The sequence below is a fragment of the Hemitrygon akajei genome, chromosome 1 (assembly GCF_048418815.1).
Source record: "Hemitrygon akajei chromosome 1, sHemAka1.3, whole genome shotgun sequence".
NCBI classification, from domain to species: Eukaryota; Metazoa; Chordata; class Chondrichthyes; order Myliobatiformes; family Dasyatidae; genus Hemitrygon; species Hemitrygon akajei.
Window position 1 is genome coordinate 56285627 of NC_133124.1, and position 18062 is coordinate 56303688.

The window sequence follows — 18062 nt, forward strand, 5'->3', positions numbered from 1 at the left end:
CACACACACACACACACACACACACACACACACACACACACACACACACACACACACACACACACACACACACACACACACGTGCAACCATACAGAGAGACACAGATTCATTAAGCAAATCAGTCATATTTTGAGTCACCTTGCTAGTTTACCTCACTATTGCTAAGAGCAGAACCCTCTTAGGCTCAGAGACTGACCAGTCTGGAGACGAAGGATGTCCTCCTGATAGGTGTTGGAGCAGGTGATGCCCTTGTCTTGGATACACCAAAGAGGCACACAATTCCAAGCTCTTTCTGTACATCCTCCCCACACCATCAAGGATATCTTCAAGAGGCAGTGACTTAAGAAGACAGCATCTGTCTTTAAGTACTCTCACCATCTGGGCCATGCTCTCTTCTTGTTGCTTCCATCAGGGAGGAGGTACAGGAGCCTGAAGAATAACACTCAATGTTTTAGGAACAGCTTCATCCCCTCCACTATCAGCTTTCTGAACAGTCCATGACCCCATGAACACTACCTCAAAACTGCTGTTTTACACTATTTATTCATTTTAAAGAATTATGGTCATTTTTATGTCTTGCAATGTACTGCTGCCACAAAGCAATATATTTCATGATGTCTATCAGTGATGATAAACCTGATTCTGATTCTGATGATTGAAGTTTCCCCACTGCTGAAGAGATTCTGCTTGAGTTCTTCAGCTCTTGCCATAAAGGGGCCTTGTTTTACAGGCTTGCCTTTCTTGTTTATCCTTTATTATTGTAGGATCACGGAGAAGAAACTCACCACCACCACCGCCACACTTTTGCTGAAAAGGAACATGAGTAGAAGGACATAGAGTCTCAATGCACATTACATCATTTCACTTACCCTTCCTCAGCACCAGCTCATATACTCATATTGTGTGGACAGAATATACTTTTAACAGCAAAGTGCTTAGTAGGCTGTATTCAGGGAAGAGAGAGAGAAGGAACTATTTCATTCGCCCACCAGAGTGTGACTCCGCAAAGCAGTAGGCATATGGAGGAACCTGATGAGGAACACAATTGGGATAGTTCTGCCTGTGAGACCAAATGCACAGATTGTAAGACGCAAGGAGTATGTCCTTCTTACATACCGTGCAGGAGGTTGGCCAGGAGACTCTGCTTTAGATGTGAAATGCTCTTCTGTGCCAGGCAAAGCAGTGGCAATGGATCAAGTTTAATCCTGTTGAATGGTGGAATGGTCCCAAGCATTTTTCCTGCTCCTATTTCTGGTGTTAACTTTCTGTTAACCCAAGTCATAGCCTAAGTCATTTTGCCATTCCAGAATCTCAGTCTGATCTATTAGTATTAACCGCACATAGGATACTCATAAATAATATACAAAAAATAACTCCTGACCTGTGTTTCTAATGAACAATGCAGCATTGCTTGAATATTGATAAATCTGATGTGATTCATATGCAAGTGATGCAATTTTTCTTATGCACCCTTTAGTATAAACTTGTTTCAGTCATTGCATGAAATTCAATTGCTAGATCTAACCTAGTCTGGAGCTTTCTTGGAAGGTAGTGGTTATTTGTGCATAAAATTGTATAGATTTGATTATAATTTATTGGTTTTAATGAACTTAATACATTGAATTATCTCTTGAGCCTAAACGCTGTATGGCTGATATAGCAAGTCTGATTGTGTGCACAGTAATCTTCTATAATTGGAACCAGGACCTTTTGCCTCATAGATAATAGTCAAATAAATGCATTGCTTTTAATTATGCTATACCTAACTCTGGAGGATCCAAGATGGGGGTATATTTAATTTCTCAATACTCACATCTTACATTGTCCTGGGAAATGGTTGCTTGTACTCCTTGCTGCTTGGAAAATTGATGGCTGATGAATAATCTGATGATAGAGGGGAAGAAGCTGTTTCTGAAATACTGAGTGTGTGTCTTCAGGCTCCTGTACCTCCCCTGGTGGTAGTATTAAGGCTGGCACAATAACATAGCGGGTAGTGTAATGCCATTACAGCGCCAGCAACCCAGGTTCAATTCCCACTGCTGCCTGCAAGGATTCTGTACATTCTCCCCGTGATTGTGTGGGTTTCCTCTGGGTGTTCCAGTTTCCTCCCACATTCCAAAGATGTATGGGTTAGAAGGTTATTTGGTCACATGAGTGTAATTGGGCAACACAGACTCACTGGGCTAGAAGGGCCTGTTACCATGCTATATCACTGAATTAAAAAAAATAGAAAAGACATACCCACAACATTTTAGGAACAGTATTTCTAACAGTAGTGATAAAGAACAGGAACCTGAAGACACACACTCAACATTTTAGGAACAGCTTCTTCCCCTCCACCATCACACTTCTGAACAGACCAGAGACTAACCGATGAATTTTTACTCTCTTTTTGCACTGACTTAATTTTTGAAAACATATTTCTTACTGGAATTTGAAATATATTTATGTTTTGCACTGTACTTGGGCTACAAAGCAAAAAATTTCACAACATATATCAGTGATAGTAAACCTGACTCAGATTCTGATTCTGATTGTAAGTGGAATGTGTGCGATAAAAAAGAAAAATCCATAAAGATAATGCTTGCCTGTATCCAAGTCTTTCACTCTGTTTAACCATGTGGAGCACATAGGATTCCTTGCTTGTTCCCGTAAGTCCGGGTAAGATAAGTATGGTTGGTCTTGTAGCAGAAACAGGATAAAGTGTATTGTCATCATTATTACTCCAGTCCAAGGAAATATGTCCACCATCTGCTGCCTTAATCAATTCACTGTAATGCGGAGATTAAAAAAACAAAGTTGAAAATGTAGGAATCCTATAAGCATAAGTTCATACAACAGTTAATATTCAAGACCCAAGATTCAGCAGATGCTAGAACCTGGAGCAACAAACAAATGGCTGGAGAACTCAGTGAGATGAACAGCATCTATGGGAGGAAAGGAATTATCAATATTTCACCTCAGAACTCTTTACTAGGACCTTTCCTTTGATAGCTCTGTAGAGGACATGGAGTCATCCTTAAGTCGTTGGTTCGAATCTCACTCGAAGGATCGGTGCTTCTTTTACATTGCACATTTAGACAGAGACGTAATGTAAAGATTTTTACTCCTCATGTATGTGAAGGATGTAAGAAATAAAGTCGATTCAATTCAATTCATATATGGATATTTCCTCCCACAAAATCTGTTCGACTCACTGAATTCCTTCAGCAGATTGCACCTTGCTGCCAAAATATTCAGTATATTCAGTGCTTTGGGTTGGAATTTTCTGGAACTTCAGATTGGAAAAATTGCAAATTATATTAATTATTTCTACTTATAATCTATTTAGTAATTTGTTCAGCAGTTCAACATTTTAAAAATACTGCAGTTATAGAATTTGAATTATAAAAATAATGTTCATTGTTTTATCTGTTGAACATGAAAAATGGAGAAGCTTCAGTTGGACAATATAGCTGTACTTAAATATTTTAGTATGAATGGAAATTTCTAAAATATTAGTGATTGAAATATATATAGAAATCTGATTTATATTCAGCTAAAAGAATTGCTTAAAATATTTTTCTGAGAGAATATGGTTAATGTCTGAAGAATCATCAATGCCGAACAATACTAATGGTACAATAAACAATAAAACAGTGAAGCATACTTTCTGTATTCCACCCAAGGTTTAGTTATGATCAATGGCGTGAGCAGTGTCTGCACTCTTGATTCCCAGCACCAAAAGGTCGGATAAAACGTCTCTGTTACCACAGGACAATATCTCCGTAGAAACTCAGAGAGTGTTGCTGACCCTGTGATAAGCTGTGGCTTCTGCAATAAATCAAGCTCACAGTTAGAGTTTGAAAGCAAGTTTTTAAATATTACTAGTTATATTTTTAAAAAAGTTTAGACAACTTCTTGCAAGTGCACTATAAAAATGAAACTATACATATATACTGTAGATTACGTTCCTGGTTTATCAGAAGTGAATTTCCAGACTTTGTTGCTTTTATTTTCTAAATGTGCCGAGCATTTCTCTATGCAATAGTAGCACTTGGCATAATTATATGGCCTTCAAGTTCTGATGAAAAATCATCAACCTGAAACTTTAACTCTTTTTCTCTCTCCACGTATGGTCCCCATGCCTCTACAAATGCTGCTGTTCAATCATCTGAGTCTTAATTCAAAACCTCGACCTTTGTTTAAAAAAAAAATTTGTACCATTTCTACAATTTGGACTGAGAGAATACAAGGTTGTGTGGCAACAAAGTAAGAGAATTTGAGCTAAAAGTGAGGTATTTTATTTAGAGACACAGCATGGGAGCAGTCCCTTCCTGACTCCCATTACACCCATGTGACTAATTAACCTTCTAACCCATACATCTTTGGAATGTGGGAGGAAACTGGAGCACCCAGAGGAAACCCACATGAACAGAATCCTTGCAGGCAGTGGTGGGAATTGAAGCCGGGTTGCTGGCACTGTGACGGCATTATGCTAACCGCTACATTACTGTGTCCCCCTTAATACTACCACCAGAGGAGGTACAGGAGCCTGAAGACACACACTCAGTATTTCAGGAAACAGTGTTTAGTTTCTAGTGTTAAGTTTCTGTTTCTGTGGAATTGATGGCTTTGTGGCCAAGTTTGCAGACGATACAAAGATAGTTGGAGAGGCAGGTAGTTTTGAGAAGTAAAGAGGCTTTAGAAGGACTTAGACAGATTAGGAGAATGGGCAAAGAAGTGGCAGATGGAATACAATGTCGAGAAGTGTATAGTCATGTATGATAGAAGAAATAAAAATGTAGACTATTTTCTAAATGGAAGGAAAATTCAAAACTCTGAGGCACGAAGGGACTTGGGAGTCCTCATGCAGGATTCCCTAAAGGTTAGTTTACAGGTTGAGTCTATGGTGAGGAAGGCAAATGTGATGTTAGCATTCATTTCAAGAGGACTAGAATTTAAAAGCAAGGATGTAATATTGAGGCTTTATAAAGTACTCACGAGGCCTCACTTGAAGTATATTGAGCAGTGTTTGGCCCCTTATCTAAGAAGGAAGTCCAGACCTTGGAGAGGGTTCAAATGAGGTTCATGAAAATGATTCCGGGATTGAAAGGCTTGTCATATGAGGAGCGTTTGATGGCCCTGGGCCTCTACTCACTGGAATTTAGAAGGATGAGGGGTGACCTCTTTGAAACCTAACGAATGTTGAAAGGCCTCGATAGTGTGGTTGTGGAGAGGATGTTTCTATGTTGGGAGAGTCTAAGACCAGAGGACACAGCCTCAGCATAGAGGGGCATCCTTTTAGAATGGAGATGAGCAAGCATTTCTTTAGCCAGAGAGTGGTTAATCTGTGGAATTTGTTGCTAAATGCAGCTGTGGAGGCCTGGTCATTGGGTATATTTAAGGGAGAGGTTGATAAATTATTGCTTAGTTAGGGCATGAAGAGAAACGGGGAGAAAGCAGGAGACCAAGCTTGAGAGGGGAAATGGATCAGCCATGATGAAATAGCTGAGCAGACTCAATAAGCCCAATTCTGCTCATACATCTTATGTATCTTATAAGTGTCTTATGGATATAGTTGGAAAAGAAACACATTAGACACGTTGGTAGAAGAAATTAGAAACACTTTTGATAATCTTAACAGCATAATATTGACTTTACCATTTACCAGTATCTAGTTGCTTGGTAACCTTGAAGACATAAGAAAGTCCCAGGCAAGTCAAATAAAGCCTGTCCCAACAGGACAATTCCCTCTTTCCCCATTAATGATACTAGGATTTAAAAAATTATTTGTCATGTTTTTGTGCTTATTGTGGTTTTATAAGCTGCATTGGATATGGAGTAGCAATTGTTTTGTTTTCCTTTGCATTTATGTATTGAAGAATGACAATAAAAATCCTTGAATTTTGAATCTAGTGCATAATGAATTGAAACCTACTCCTCTCACACCAATTTTTGTGCCACACTTTCGGATTCTGCCAATTTGCACGTAGTTGATTTAATAATCCAGAGCTTATTACCTAGGAAGGCAACAGAGTTTTAGACCATTGAGCCATTTTCACACCTCAGATAGTACCAAAGCACACATATATTGAAAGGCCTAGACAGAGTGGACATGGATAGGATGTTTCCTAAGGTGAGGGAGACCAGGACCAGAGGGCACAGCATCAGAAAACAAGGATGTCCCTTTAGAACAGAGATGAGAAGTCTCTTTATCCAGAGGGTGGTGAATCTGTGGAATTCATTGCCATGGATGGCTGTGGGGGGCAAGTCACTGAGTACATTTAAAACAGAGGTTGATAGGTTCTTGATTAGTAAGGGCATCAAAGCTTACGGGAAAAAAGACAGGGGAGAGTTATAGAGTCACGGAGTCAAAGTGAACAGCACAGAAACAGGCCCTTCGGCCCATCCAGTCTGTGCCGAGCTATTTAAACTGCCTACTTTCATCAACGTGTACCTGGACCATAGCCCTCCATACCCCTACCATCCATGTACCTATCCAAACTTCTATTAAATGTTGAAATAAAGCTTGCATGCACCACTTGTGCTGGTAGCTCATTTCACACTCTCATGGACGTCTGAGTGAAGAAGTTTCCCCTCATTTTCCCTTTAAATTTATCACCTATCACCCTTAACCCCTGACCTCTGGTTGTAGCCCCACCCAATCTCAGTAGAAAAAACCTGCTTGCATTTACCCGATAGCTAGATTACAGTGTCACAGTAGCATTACGAGTGCACAGATGTGTGTGTGTGTGTGTGTGTTTTATATATATATATATTTATTTATATTTATATATAAAGACAGGAAGAAAGAATAAAAAATAAGTTACCTTAAACAGTCTAACAGGTGGGGGTAATCACTTCCCCAGCTATAGGTTGACTTATTATAGAGCCTAATTGCCGAGGGTAAGAATGATCTCATACAGTGCTCTTTGGAGCAGAGCGGTTATCTTAGTCTATTACTAAAGGTGCTCTTCTGTTCAGCCAAGGAGGCATGCAGAGGGTGAGAAACATTGTCCAGAATTGCCATGATTTTCCGTAGGGTCCTTTGTTCTACCACAGCCTCCGGTATGTGTGGTGAACTAGATATACCTGTCTGACTGCTCCTGTGGCTCCTCCCAAGACCCTGCTGACTGCTCCTGTGGCTCCTCCCACAGACCCCTGTATAAAGGCGACTGTGGCCTGCTGCTCTCCCTCATTTTCCCCAGGATGTAGTGTTGTTCTTCAGTCAATAAAAGCCGATATCTCACTTCCTAAGTCTCGGCGTGAGTTATTGATGGTGCATCAATTTTATTGACTGAAAGTTACAACATGGAAACCGCTTTACGCCCAGAACGCCTAGACTTGGACCCCCGAGACCCTGGAGCAGCTCTTGCCTTTGAACACTGGCTGGTGTGCTTCCAATCGTACTTAGAGGAGGTTCGTGCCACCGACTCGGCTGTTCGGCACAAACTTCTCTTCTCGTGGGTCGCCCCAAAAGTTTATTCGTTCATCAGGGACATATCCACCTACGAGGAGGCGCTTGCCGCCCTCCGAAGACAGTACCTGCGGCCAGTAAATCCAGTTTATGCACGGCACCGCTTGGCAACACGAAAACAGCGGCCTACGGAGTCGACTGCTGAATTTCTCCGCGAGCTACAGACACTCGCGCGGGCTTGTGACTGCCCAGCGCTCACAGCGGAACAGCATAAGGAACTCTTGGTCCGAGACGCTTTTGTGACTGGGGTTCGGTCAGTGTGTATCCGCCAGCGGCTGCTGGAAAAAGCTGATCTTACCTTACGCTCCGCGATAGAGACGGCCGATTCGATAGAGGCTGCGCAGTTGTACGCCGAAGAAGTCCAGCCGAGCGATTCCCCGGTTCCGAGCGAATTCGCCAACGCCGCTGCCAGTCGCAGTATCTCAAACCCCACGAATTCGCCAGGTATGAAACTCTGTTACTTTTGTGGGCTTCTGAAACATGCCAGGGACAGCTGCCCGGCGCGCGAAGCGACGTGTTCCAGCTGTGGGAAGAAGGGCCATTTCGCCAAGGTCTGTAAATCTAAACCGCGCCCGGGGTCGAGCAGCGCTGCGTCTGAGACCTGGGGGCCGCCATTTTGCATGACCGGATGTGGACAACCATCTTTGCCGGCGTCACCAGGCCCCGCCCCCGCCTCGCCATCTTGCATGCCCGGATGTGAGCGGCCAACTTTGCCGGCGTCACCAGGCCCCGCCCCCGACACGCCCCGTTCTACGCTGGCTTCCGTGACCCTCGATCAAAGCGCTCCGCACCAGCTCGCAAGGTCGATGATGGATATCCTGGTGGAGGGGCACAGGACTAGCTGCCTGTTTGACACGGGCAGCACTGAGAGTTTTATTGACCCGGCCACAGTGAAACGCTGCGGACTCGTGACACGGCCGGTCCGTCAGAAGATCACCTTGGCTTCAGGGTCGCATTCCACAGACATCCGGGTGGGTTGTGTAGCGACATTGGTGGTGCAGGGCACAGAATATCGGAACTTTGCGTTCCTGGTCATGCCTCGGCTGTGCGCACCTGTGCTATTGGGGCTGGACTTCCAGAGCCATCTCGAAAGTGTGACTATGGCATATGACGGGCCCCACCCACCACTCACTGTCAGGAATCCTCAGTTTGGTGGGACTTCGCCATATACTCCGTTACCACACGCACATACACCCCGAACCCCACATCCCGCCCAGCACCATGTCGATAGCTGTGCTGCTGACACTATTTGCAACCTCTCCACCCTCAAGATCCCTCCCCCATCGCTGTTCACCAACCTGACCCCCGACTGTAAACCTGTGGCAACTAAAAGTCGGAGGTACAGTGCGGGGGACAGGGCCTTTATTCATTCAGAGGTGCAGCGGCTGCTCAGGGAGGGGATCATTGAGCCAAGCACAAGCCCATGGCGGTCCCAGGTGGTCGTTGTTCGGACTGGGCAGAAAAATAGGATGGTTGTGGACTACAGCCAGACCATCAATAGATTCACGCAGCTTGACGCGTACCCCCTACCCCGCATCGCGGATATGGTCAACCAGATAGCTCAGTACAAGGTGTACTCGACAATTGATTTGAAATCCGCTTATCACCAGCTCCCCATCCGCCCAGAGGACCGCCCCTACACCGCCTTCGAGGCGGGTGGCAGGCTCTATCACTTTCTGCGCGTCCCATTTGGTGTCACAAATGGGGTCTCGGTCTTCCAGAGGGAGATGGACCGGATGGTGGACCAGTACAAACTGACGGCCACATTTCCCTATCTAGATAACATCACCATCTGTGGTCGCGACTGGTCGGACCATGACGCCAACCTCCAACGTTTTTTCCAGGTGGCCGATGCTTTGAACCTCACTTATAACAAGGACAAGTGTGTGTTCAGAACCACACGACTCGCTATCCTTGGGTATGTCGTGGAGAACGGGGTCATTGGCCCTGACCCCGACCGTATGCGCCCCCTGTTAGAACTCCCTCTTCCCACTACTCTCAAGGCCCTCCGGCGGTGCCTGGGTTTTTTTTCCTATTACGCCCAATGGGTTCCCCATTACGCAGACAAGGCCCGCCCCTTGGTCAAGTCTACCACCTTTCCCCTCTCTGCCGAGGCCCGCGCGGCCTTCAGCTGCATTAAAGGGGACATTGCCAAAGCAACGATGCATGCGGTAGACGAGACCATTCCCTTCCAAGTAGAGAGTGACGCCTCTGACGTCGCGCTGGCTGCTACCCTCAATCAGGAAGGCAGGCCAGTGGCGTTTTTTTCTCGTACCCTTCAAGGCTCTGAACTTCGGCACTCCACGGTGGAGAAAGAAGCCCAAGCCATAGTGGAAGCTATTCGGCACTGGAGGCACTATCTCGCCGGCAGAAGGTTCACCTTGCTGACCGACCAGCGCTCGGTTGCGTTCATGTTCAGCAGCCAACAGCGGGGCAAAATCAAAAATGATAAAATTTTGCGATGGAGAATGGAACTCTCCACCTATACTTACGATATCCTGTACCGGCCTGGCAGGCTCAATGAACCGTCTGATGCCCTATCCCGGGGACCGTGTGCTAGTGCCCAGCTCGACCAGCTGTATGCCCTTCATGCCCAACTTTGCCACCCGGGGGTCACCCGGTTTTATCACTTCATTAAAGCCTGGAACCTGCCGTACTCCCTGGAGGACATCAGGACGATGACCAGGGACTGCCAGATCTGCGCTGAGTGCAAACCGCACTTCTACCGTCCTGACACTGCGCAGCTTGTCAAGGCCACCCGCCCTTTTGAGCGACTGAGTATTGACTTTAAGGGCCCCCTTCCCTCCACCGACCGCAATGTCTATTTTCTCAGTATTATTGACGAGTACTCGCGATTCCCCTTTGCCGTTCCCTGCCCCGACACTACTACCACGTCGGTCATAAAAGTCCTGCGCCAGCTCTTCACACTGTTCGGATATCCCTGCTATGTCCACAGTGATAGAGGGCCCTCGCTCACACGTGAGGGATCCCTGATACCTCCTGTTGGGACAGAATTAACCCACTCTCCGCCTTCGGAGCACACACCACCTCCGGCACCTGTGCCGTCATCACCTCCGGCTCCTGTGCAATTGCAGCCGGAGCTACGTAGATCGCAGCGAACGATTCGACCACCTGATCGACTTAACCTGTAAATATGCTTGGGAATTTTTTTTTAAACAAAGGGGGGGTGAATGTGGTGAACTAGATATACCTGTCTGACTGCTCCTGTGGCTCCTCCCAAGACCCTGCTGACTACCCCTGTGGCTCCTCCCACAGACCCCTGTATAAAGGCGACTGTGGCCTGCTGCTCTCCCTCATTTTCCCCAGGATGTAGTGTTGTTCTTCAGTCAATAAAAGCCGATATCTCACTTCCTAAGTCTCGGCGTGAGTTATTGATGGTGCATCAGTATGTCCATTTTGACTCCATTAGAAAGCCAGCTTTCTAATCAGTTATTGAGTCTGTGTTAATGACTTTGCCCCAGCACACCACCACATTGAAGATAGTGCTGGTGACAACAGACTGGTCAAATATGTGAAGGAGAAACCTGTATACTGCAAAGGACCTCAGGAAGTAGATGAGACTCTGGCCGTTCTTGTACACTGTCTCTATGTTGGTGCCCAACCAGGTGCACCCCCAGGCTCTTGTCGGTCCTCACCACATCCACATCCTCACCATCAATAGTAACAGGGAACAGTGCAGGCTTAGCCTTCCTAAAGTCCATCACCATCTCCTTCGTCTTCCTGATGCTGAGCAGCAGATGGTTCAGCTTGCATCATTTGACAAAGTCCTCCACCAGGGGCCTGGTATATATACCCCTCATAATTTTGTATATCTCTATCAAATCTCCTCCCAATCTTCTACATTCCAAGGAATGAAGTCCTAACCTATCCAATCATTCCATTTAACTCAGGTACTCCAGACCCAGCAACATCCTTGTGTTACGAACCCCGTAACTGGGTCACTTACCAGCAAAGATAGAGAGGTCCGTTGAAGTCTGATGGTACTATTTTTAATGGTATTTATTAGTAAAATTACACAAAAATAATATCAATGCAAACATACAGATAATATACGTCATCAATACTAAATCTAACAGTGCGGGTATAATAATAATCAATAAGAAATAGCTCTATCATTGTCTAGGGGATAATGTATTGTCCGTTGGAAATATAAAAGTCACTCAGTTCATTCAGGTGGCAGCCTTTTGGTTGTCGCTGTGTTGCACTTTGTTGGAGAGAGAGAGAAATAGGAATAGAATGGGAATAGGTACCGCTATGGGTTTTCCAACCTTTATGATTTCGATCCTTCGGGAGTCCCGTTGGTGTGGCCTCTCCTTTAGCTAAAGCCGTTCTTCCGTGGTGGAGGTCGCCAATCCCAGGCAAAGGGAAAGGACGCACGCGAGCCCCCCACCGGCTGTCGCTATTAAACGCTGTCACGGGATTTCTAGCGTTTCTCCTGGTGCGTCTAAAGGGGTTGTTCCCCAGACCCTCTTTTATCCTTACTCACGTGGTCTCAGATGTCAATCAGGTTGGAATGATGCAATCCCTCAACCAGCCCACTCTGGTCATCCCCTGAGGGGTTTCAATGAATAGTACAGTACTCAATACACAATTCTGTCTCCAAGAGACAATAGCCGTTATCAATGGTTCCGTCTTGCTGAGGCCAGGACACATTCCAAACCCTGTGTATTCTGGACGTCTCTCTCTCATTTCCTGGGTCCCAGACCCGAATTAATAGCGATCTTGCGATTCTCAAAAAGGAGGGGGCGACTTTGTACCCTTCGGCCCCTCAGAGTTGTGGCACATTCGTAACACTTGTAAGTTTTCTCTGTACTCTTTTAACTTTATTTCCATCTTTCCCGTACGTAGGTGACCAAAGCTGCACACAATACTCCAAATTAGGCCTGACCAATGTCTTATACAACTTCAGCATAACCCCCGTCTCAGCCCTTTGATTTATGAAGGCCAATGTGCCGTAAGTTTACTTTATGACACTAACAATAGGGACAGAAATCAGTCATGATGGAATGGCAGAGCAGACAGGGCCAAATCTGCTCTTACAGGATGTCTTATGTTCTTATGTCTCCACATGTTCTTAAAAACTATAACTACCCTTACAAGTTTGAAAAGTATAATCCATTCCGGATTCTCATCATGTGATTAGAAGCTGTGTCATATGCTCTAAATCATTATAACCTCATAGGTAATCATTTCACCACCATCCCATTAAGGCATCATAATTATCAACCTTTCAAATAAACTAAAGGTTTAATTTAATGGCAATACCCCCAATTAATTTAGGATAAATTAGATAATAAACTTCTCCCTTGACCTTTGATTGAGACATCAAGGCAAACGTGGATGGTGAATGAGAGTTCAGTGCCGACTGCCTTTCTTTTGATTACTGCCCGAGAAAGAATCTGTGAGCGGCCTATTGCTGTGGCAGGCAAGTAGGCCTTTCTGACTCATGTGGTGTCCCTTTCTTTCGATGAATGTCAGTGATATCGTGGGATGGTATCATGGTTCTGTGTTTATGGATTGGATTATTATGTTTATGGACAGTGCACTTCTTCAGACTTGTGGTTTTCATATTCTGTGGTTTTATCACTCATTTCTTTTCCATCTTGTGCTGCGAGCGGAGGAGATTTGGGGGTTGACGTTGTGTTCTGTTAGTTTTTTTTGTGCGGGGAGGGGTTTTTTGGGGTCAATGTTCCTGTTCCGTTTTGTGAAGTAGGAGAGGGGTTTTGGGGGCTTAATAATGAGGATGCTGTGTTTTTGTGTGGGGGGAGGGGGTTGATGTTTCTCTCTGAAATACTTCCATAGAAACATAGAAAACCTACAGCACAATACAGGCCCTTCGGCCCACAAAGTTGTGCTGAACATGTCCCTACCTTAGAATTACTAGACTTCCCCATAGCCCTCTATTTTTCTAAGCTCCATGTACCTATCCAAAAGTCTCTTAAAAGACCTTATCATTTCCACCTCCACCACCATTGTCGGCAGCCCATTTCACGCACTCATCACTCTCTGAGTGAAAAACTTACCCCTGACATCACCTCTGTACCTACACCCCAGCATCTTAAACCTGTGTCCTCTTGTAGCAACTATTTCAGCCCTGGGAAAAAGCCTCTGACTATCCACACTATCAATGCCTCTCATCATCTTATATACCTCTATCAGGTCACCTCTCATTCTCTATCGCTCCCAGGAGAAAAGGCTGAGTTCACTCAAACTGTTTTCATAAGGCATGCTCCCCAATCCAGGCAACATCTTTGTAAATCTCCGCTGCACCCTTTCTATGGCTTTCACATCCTTCCTGTAGTGAGGCGACCAGAAATAAGCACAGTACTCCAAGTAGGGTTTGACCGGGGTCTTATATAGCTGCAACATTACCTCTTGGCTCCTAAATTCAATTCCAGGATTAATGAAGGCCAATACACCGTATGCCTTCTTAACCACAGCGTCAACCTGCACAGTTGCTTTGAGTGTCCTAGGGACTCAGACCCCAAGATCCCTCTGATCCTCCACACTGCCAAGTGTCTTACCATTAATACTATATTCTGCCATCATTTTTGACCTACCAGAATGAACCACTTCACACTGATCTGGGTTGAACTCCATCTGCCAATTCTCAGCCCAGTTTTGCATCCTATCAATGTCCTGCTGTAACCTCTGACAGCTCTCCACACTATCTACAACACCTCCAACCTTTGTGTCATCAGCAAACTTACTAATCCATCCCTCCACTTCCTCATCCAGGTCATTTATAAAAATTACAAAGAGTAAGGGTCCCAGAACAGATCCCTGAGGCACACCACTGGTCACCGACCTCCATGCAGAATATGACCTGTCTACAACCACTCTTTGCCTTCTATGGGCAAGCCAGTACTGGATCCACAAAGCAATGTCCCCTTGGATCCCATGCCTCCTTACTTTCTGAAGGAGCCTTGCATGGTGTACCTTATCAAATGCCTTGCTGAAATCCGTATATACTACATCTACTGTACTTCCTTCATCAATGTGTTTAGTCACATCCTCAAAAAATTCAATCAGGCTTGTAAGGCACCACCTGCCCTTGATAAAGCCATGCTGACTATTCCTAATCATATTATACCTGTCCAAATGTTCATAAATCCTGTCTCTCAGGATCTTCTCCATCAACTTACCAACCACTGAAGTAAGACTCTCTGGTCTATAATTTCCTGGGTTATCTCTACTTACCTTTCTTGAATAAAGGAACAACATCCACAACCCTCCAATCCTCCGGGACCTCTCCCGTCCCCATTGATGATGCAAAGATCATCGCCAGAGGCTCAGTAATCTCCTGCCTCGCCTCCCATAGTAACCTGGGGTACATCTCATCCAGTCCTGGCAACTTATCCAACTTGATGCTTTCTAAAAGCTCCAGCACATCCTCTCTCTTAATATCTACCTGCTGAAGCTTTTCAGTCTTTCATGTTCTTTCTTTATTTTTTGGCTATCTGGAGAAGACAAATTCAAAATTGTATATAGTTATATGGATACATGCTTTGATATTAAATAAACCTTTGAACCTTTGACTCTTAGTTGGTTATTGTTTTGTAAAAGAGGTGCTTTTACAAATAGCTAGTTTGAGCTTCTTGACTGTGTGGTTCATTTAATTTCATTTAAACACAAAAACATTTTTAAGTATATGTTAAAAATTTTAATCTGTACTTATATCAGATCAGATCCTAATTAAAATAATCTAATGTTACCACTCAGGCATAGTAATTCACTATTAAATTTATTTTATAAGAATTTATAAATAATTATTTTTTAAAAATTAGCATTGTGTAGAATATAAATCACTATCAAGAAATACCTAATTGATAAAGCACCTGAATATTGCACAAAACTATTAAATAAAGAGAATAAACCAGCTTACCCTTGATATGAAGTGTAAATAAACATATAAGTAGGCAGCACTACATCCAAAAACAAGGATCCAATTTCCTCTGGTATCAGATAGATTAATATTCAAGTGTACCAACAATCCTCTGAACAATTCCTTCATGTTACATACCAGGTTAATGATTAATGTTTAAGTGTTTAAATTTTTAAAATGAAAGGCTAAGTACTAGTACCATGCAACTGTGGCTCAGGAGGCCATAATGCAAATGCTGATGTCCTTTGGTATAATTCAGTTATCCTTCAACTTAGTTATCCTTCCCTTCACCCTATTCATGACATCACATCAGGAAACTCCGATGTGTTCTGCAGGTCAGAGGTCACGGATTGTTGAGTAATGAGTCTCTTTTGAACTGTCTACGTTGCCAGTATAGGTATGAACCTGAAAATTTAGTTGAGGATAGGTAAAACATTGCGGCAAAATACTCTATAAGGATACCCCATAAGAATTTTCTGTTTATTTAACACCTAATACTGTATTGACAGTTGGACTATTAAATAATTTTATTGGAGGTAGCCCAGGAAGCAACTTAGACAAGACATAAGAATCATAAATTGTCCATGTATAAAACAGCATCTATATGTTTGCTGATAATGCCACTGGGGAGGAGGAGAAACACAGGAGTGAGAGAAATTGGCTGGTTGAGTCGTGTGACCACAACAGCACTGCCTGGTATAGAGACTCCAACGTGCAGGATTGAAAGAGGCTGTGGAGAGTTGAAGACTCAGCCAGTACCATCAGGGGCATGACGCTCTCCACCGTCAAGGAAATCCTCCAAGAGGTGCCTTAAGAGGATGACATCCGGTTAAGAACACACTATTAAGGGCCCTCACAATCAAGGACATGCTCTCATCTCATTACTACCATTGGGGAGGATATAGAGGAGCCTGAAGACCCACAGTCAATATTTTGGGAACAGTTTCTTCCCTTCTGCCATCAGATTTTTGAACAGTCCATGAACACTACCTCACTAATCCTTCCCCGCACGATCTATCGATTTATTTATTTATTTATTTATTTATTTATTTATTTATTTATTTATTTATATTCACTTATTAGTGATTTTTTAAATGTTTTCCATTGTACTGCTGCCACAAAACAACAAATTACACAACACACGTCAGTGATAATAAACCTGATTCTGGTTCTGTCAGAGATACAGCGGTTAGTAGGTTAATAGGTCACATGAATGCAATTAGGCAGCACAGGTTCATTGGGCTGGAAGAGCCTGTTATGTGCTGTATCTCTGAATAAAAATAAATACACAAATAAATAACCAGAGGATAGAGTTAGTGACAGACTTTTCAGAGCAGATCTGGAACTACTTCATATACAGAGTCATCGATTTCCAAAATCCATTCCTAGATAGATTAGTGGGGATGAAAACCTTGTAATTATTTACAAACAGTGAGCATCTTTAGGAATTTTTAGGATTGAAGAAACACGATAAATGTAATAGCAACATGTACAATATTCTGGCTGAACTCAGCAGGTCAGGCAGCATCTATGGAAATAAATAAACAGTAGATGTTTCAGACTGAGACCCTTCAACAGGTCAGCACTTTGGTATATGTTGTCAAGAGAACGTGGGCCAAAAAAAGAGCAAATTCAGGAAGAAATGAATGGAATAATCTTTAGTGCTGAAGTTAGAAAAATGAGGACAAAAGTGAAATATTGCTGTATAGATAGGAGAGGGAAGGTGGAGTAGGAGTGCCAGTAATCTAATGATAGGTTTCAGTGGTGACATTGAAAAGTATTACACACATATTGAAGAATGGAACAAGGAGTGCTGGGCATGAACACATAATTTCAACAACAGCAGATTATTAATGTTCCTCAACGTTGACTACTAGGCAACAAATGCAATATAATTAAATAGTTCAAGTTCAAGTTTAATTATCATTCAAACATACATGAATATAACCAAATGAAACAGTGTTTCTCTGGGGCTAAGGTGCGAAATACATTATCAGCAGCACACAGCACATATAACACGCCTCACATAGCACACAGCACGTATAGCACACACCACGTATAGCACACAGCTTGTATAGTACACAGCACACAGCACATACAGCACACAACACGCAGTACATAACATGTAGCATGCAGCACACAGCATGTATAGCACATAGCACACGGCACACAGCACATATAGCAAACAGCACATGTAACATGCAGCACACAGCACTGTGTTGGTATACATTTCTGATCCCTCGATGAGGACTGGTGTGTGTTCCCTTGACTACACCTTCCTAAAGTCCACAATCAATTCTTTGGTCTTACTGATGCTGAGTGCAAGTTTCTTGCTGCAACCCCTCTCAACCTGCTGATCTATCTCATTCCTGTATGCCTTCTTGTCACCATCTGAAATTCTGCTAACAATAGTTGTGTCATCAGCAAATTTATAGATGGCATTTGTGCTGTGCCTAGCCAAACAGTCAGAGGTGCAGAGAGAGTAGATCATTGGGCTAAGCATGCATCCTTGAGACACGCCAATGTTGATTGTCAGCGAGGTGGGGATGGTAAAGAATCAGCATTGCTATGGAGAGGAAGGCACTATAATGGGTAGTCAAAACTCCCCAATAGGAGAAAGCTATGTAGTGTCCATGCCAGGACCACCAGACTCAAAAACATTTACCTTCTCTCAGCAGTAAGGCTGATCGACACCT

The 18062-nt window shown here is 43.7% G+C and overlaps 1 protein-coding gene across 3 annotated transcripts in view; it reads right to left on the bottom strand.

Moving 5' to 3' along the window:
• abhd3 (abhydrolase domain containing 3, phospholipase) overlaps positions 1-18062 on the bottom strand; it is an 87656-nt gene that overhangs the window by 55634 nt on the left and 13960 nt on the right. For all 3 annotated transcript variants that reach the window (XM_073043557.1, XM_073043548.1, XM_073043538.1), the window contains exons 2-3: positions 3651-3814; positions 2590-2772 (exon numbers count right to left, since the gene is read on the bottom strand). In XM_073043557.1, coding sequence (XP_072899658.1) covers positions 2590-2772; positions 3651-3814 — 347 coding nt within the window. The remainder of the gene's footprint in view (positions 1-2589; positions 2773-3650; positions 3815-18062) is intronic.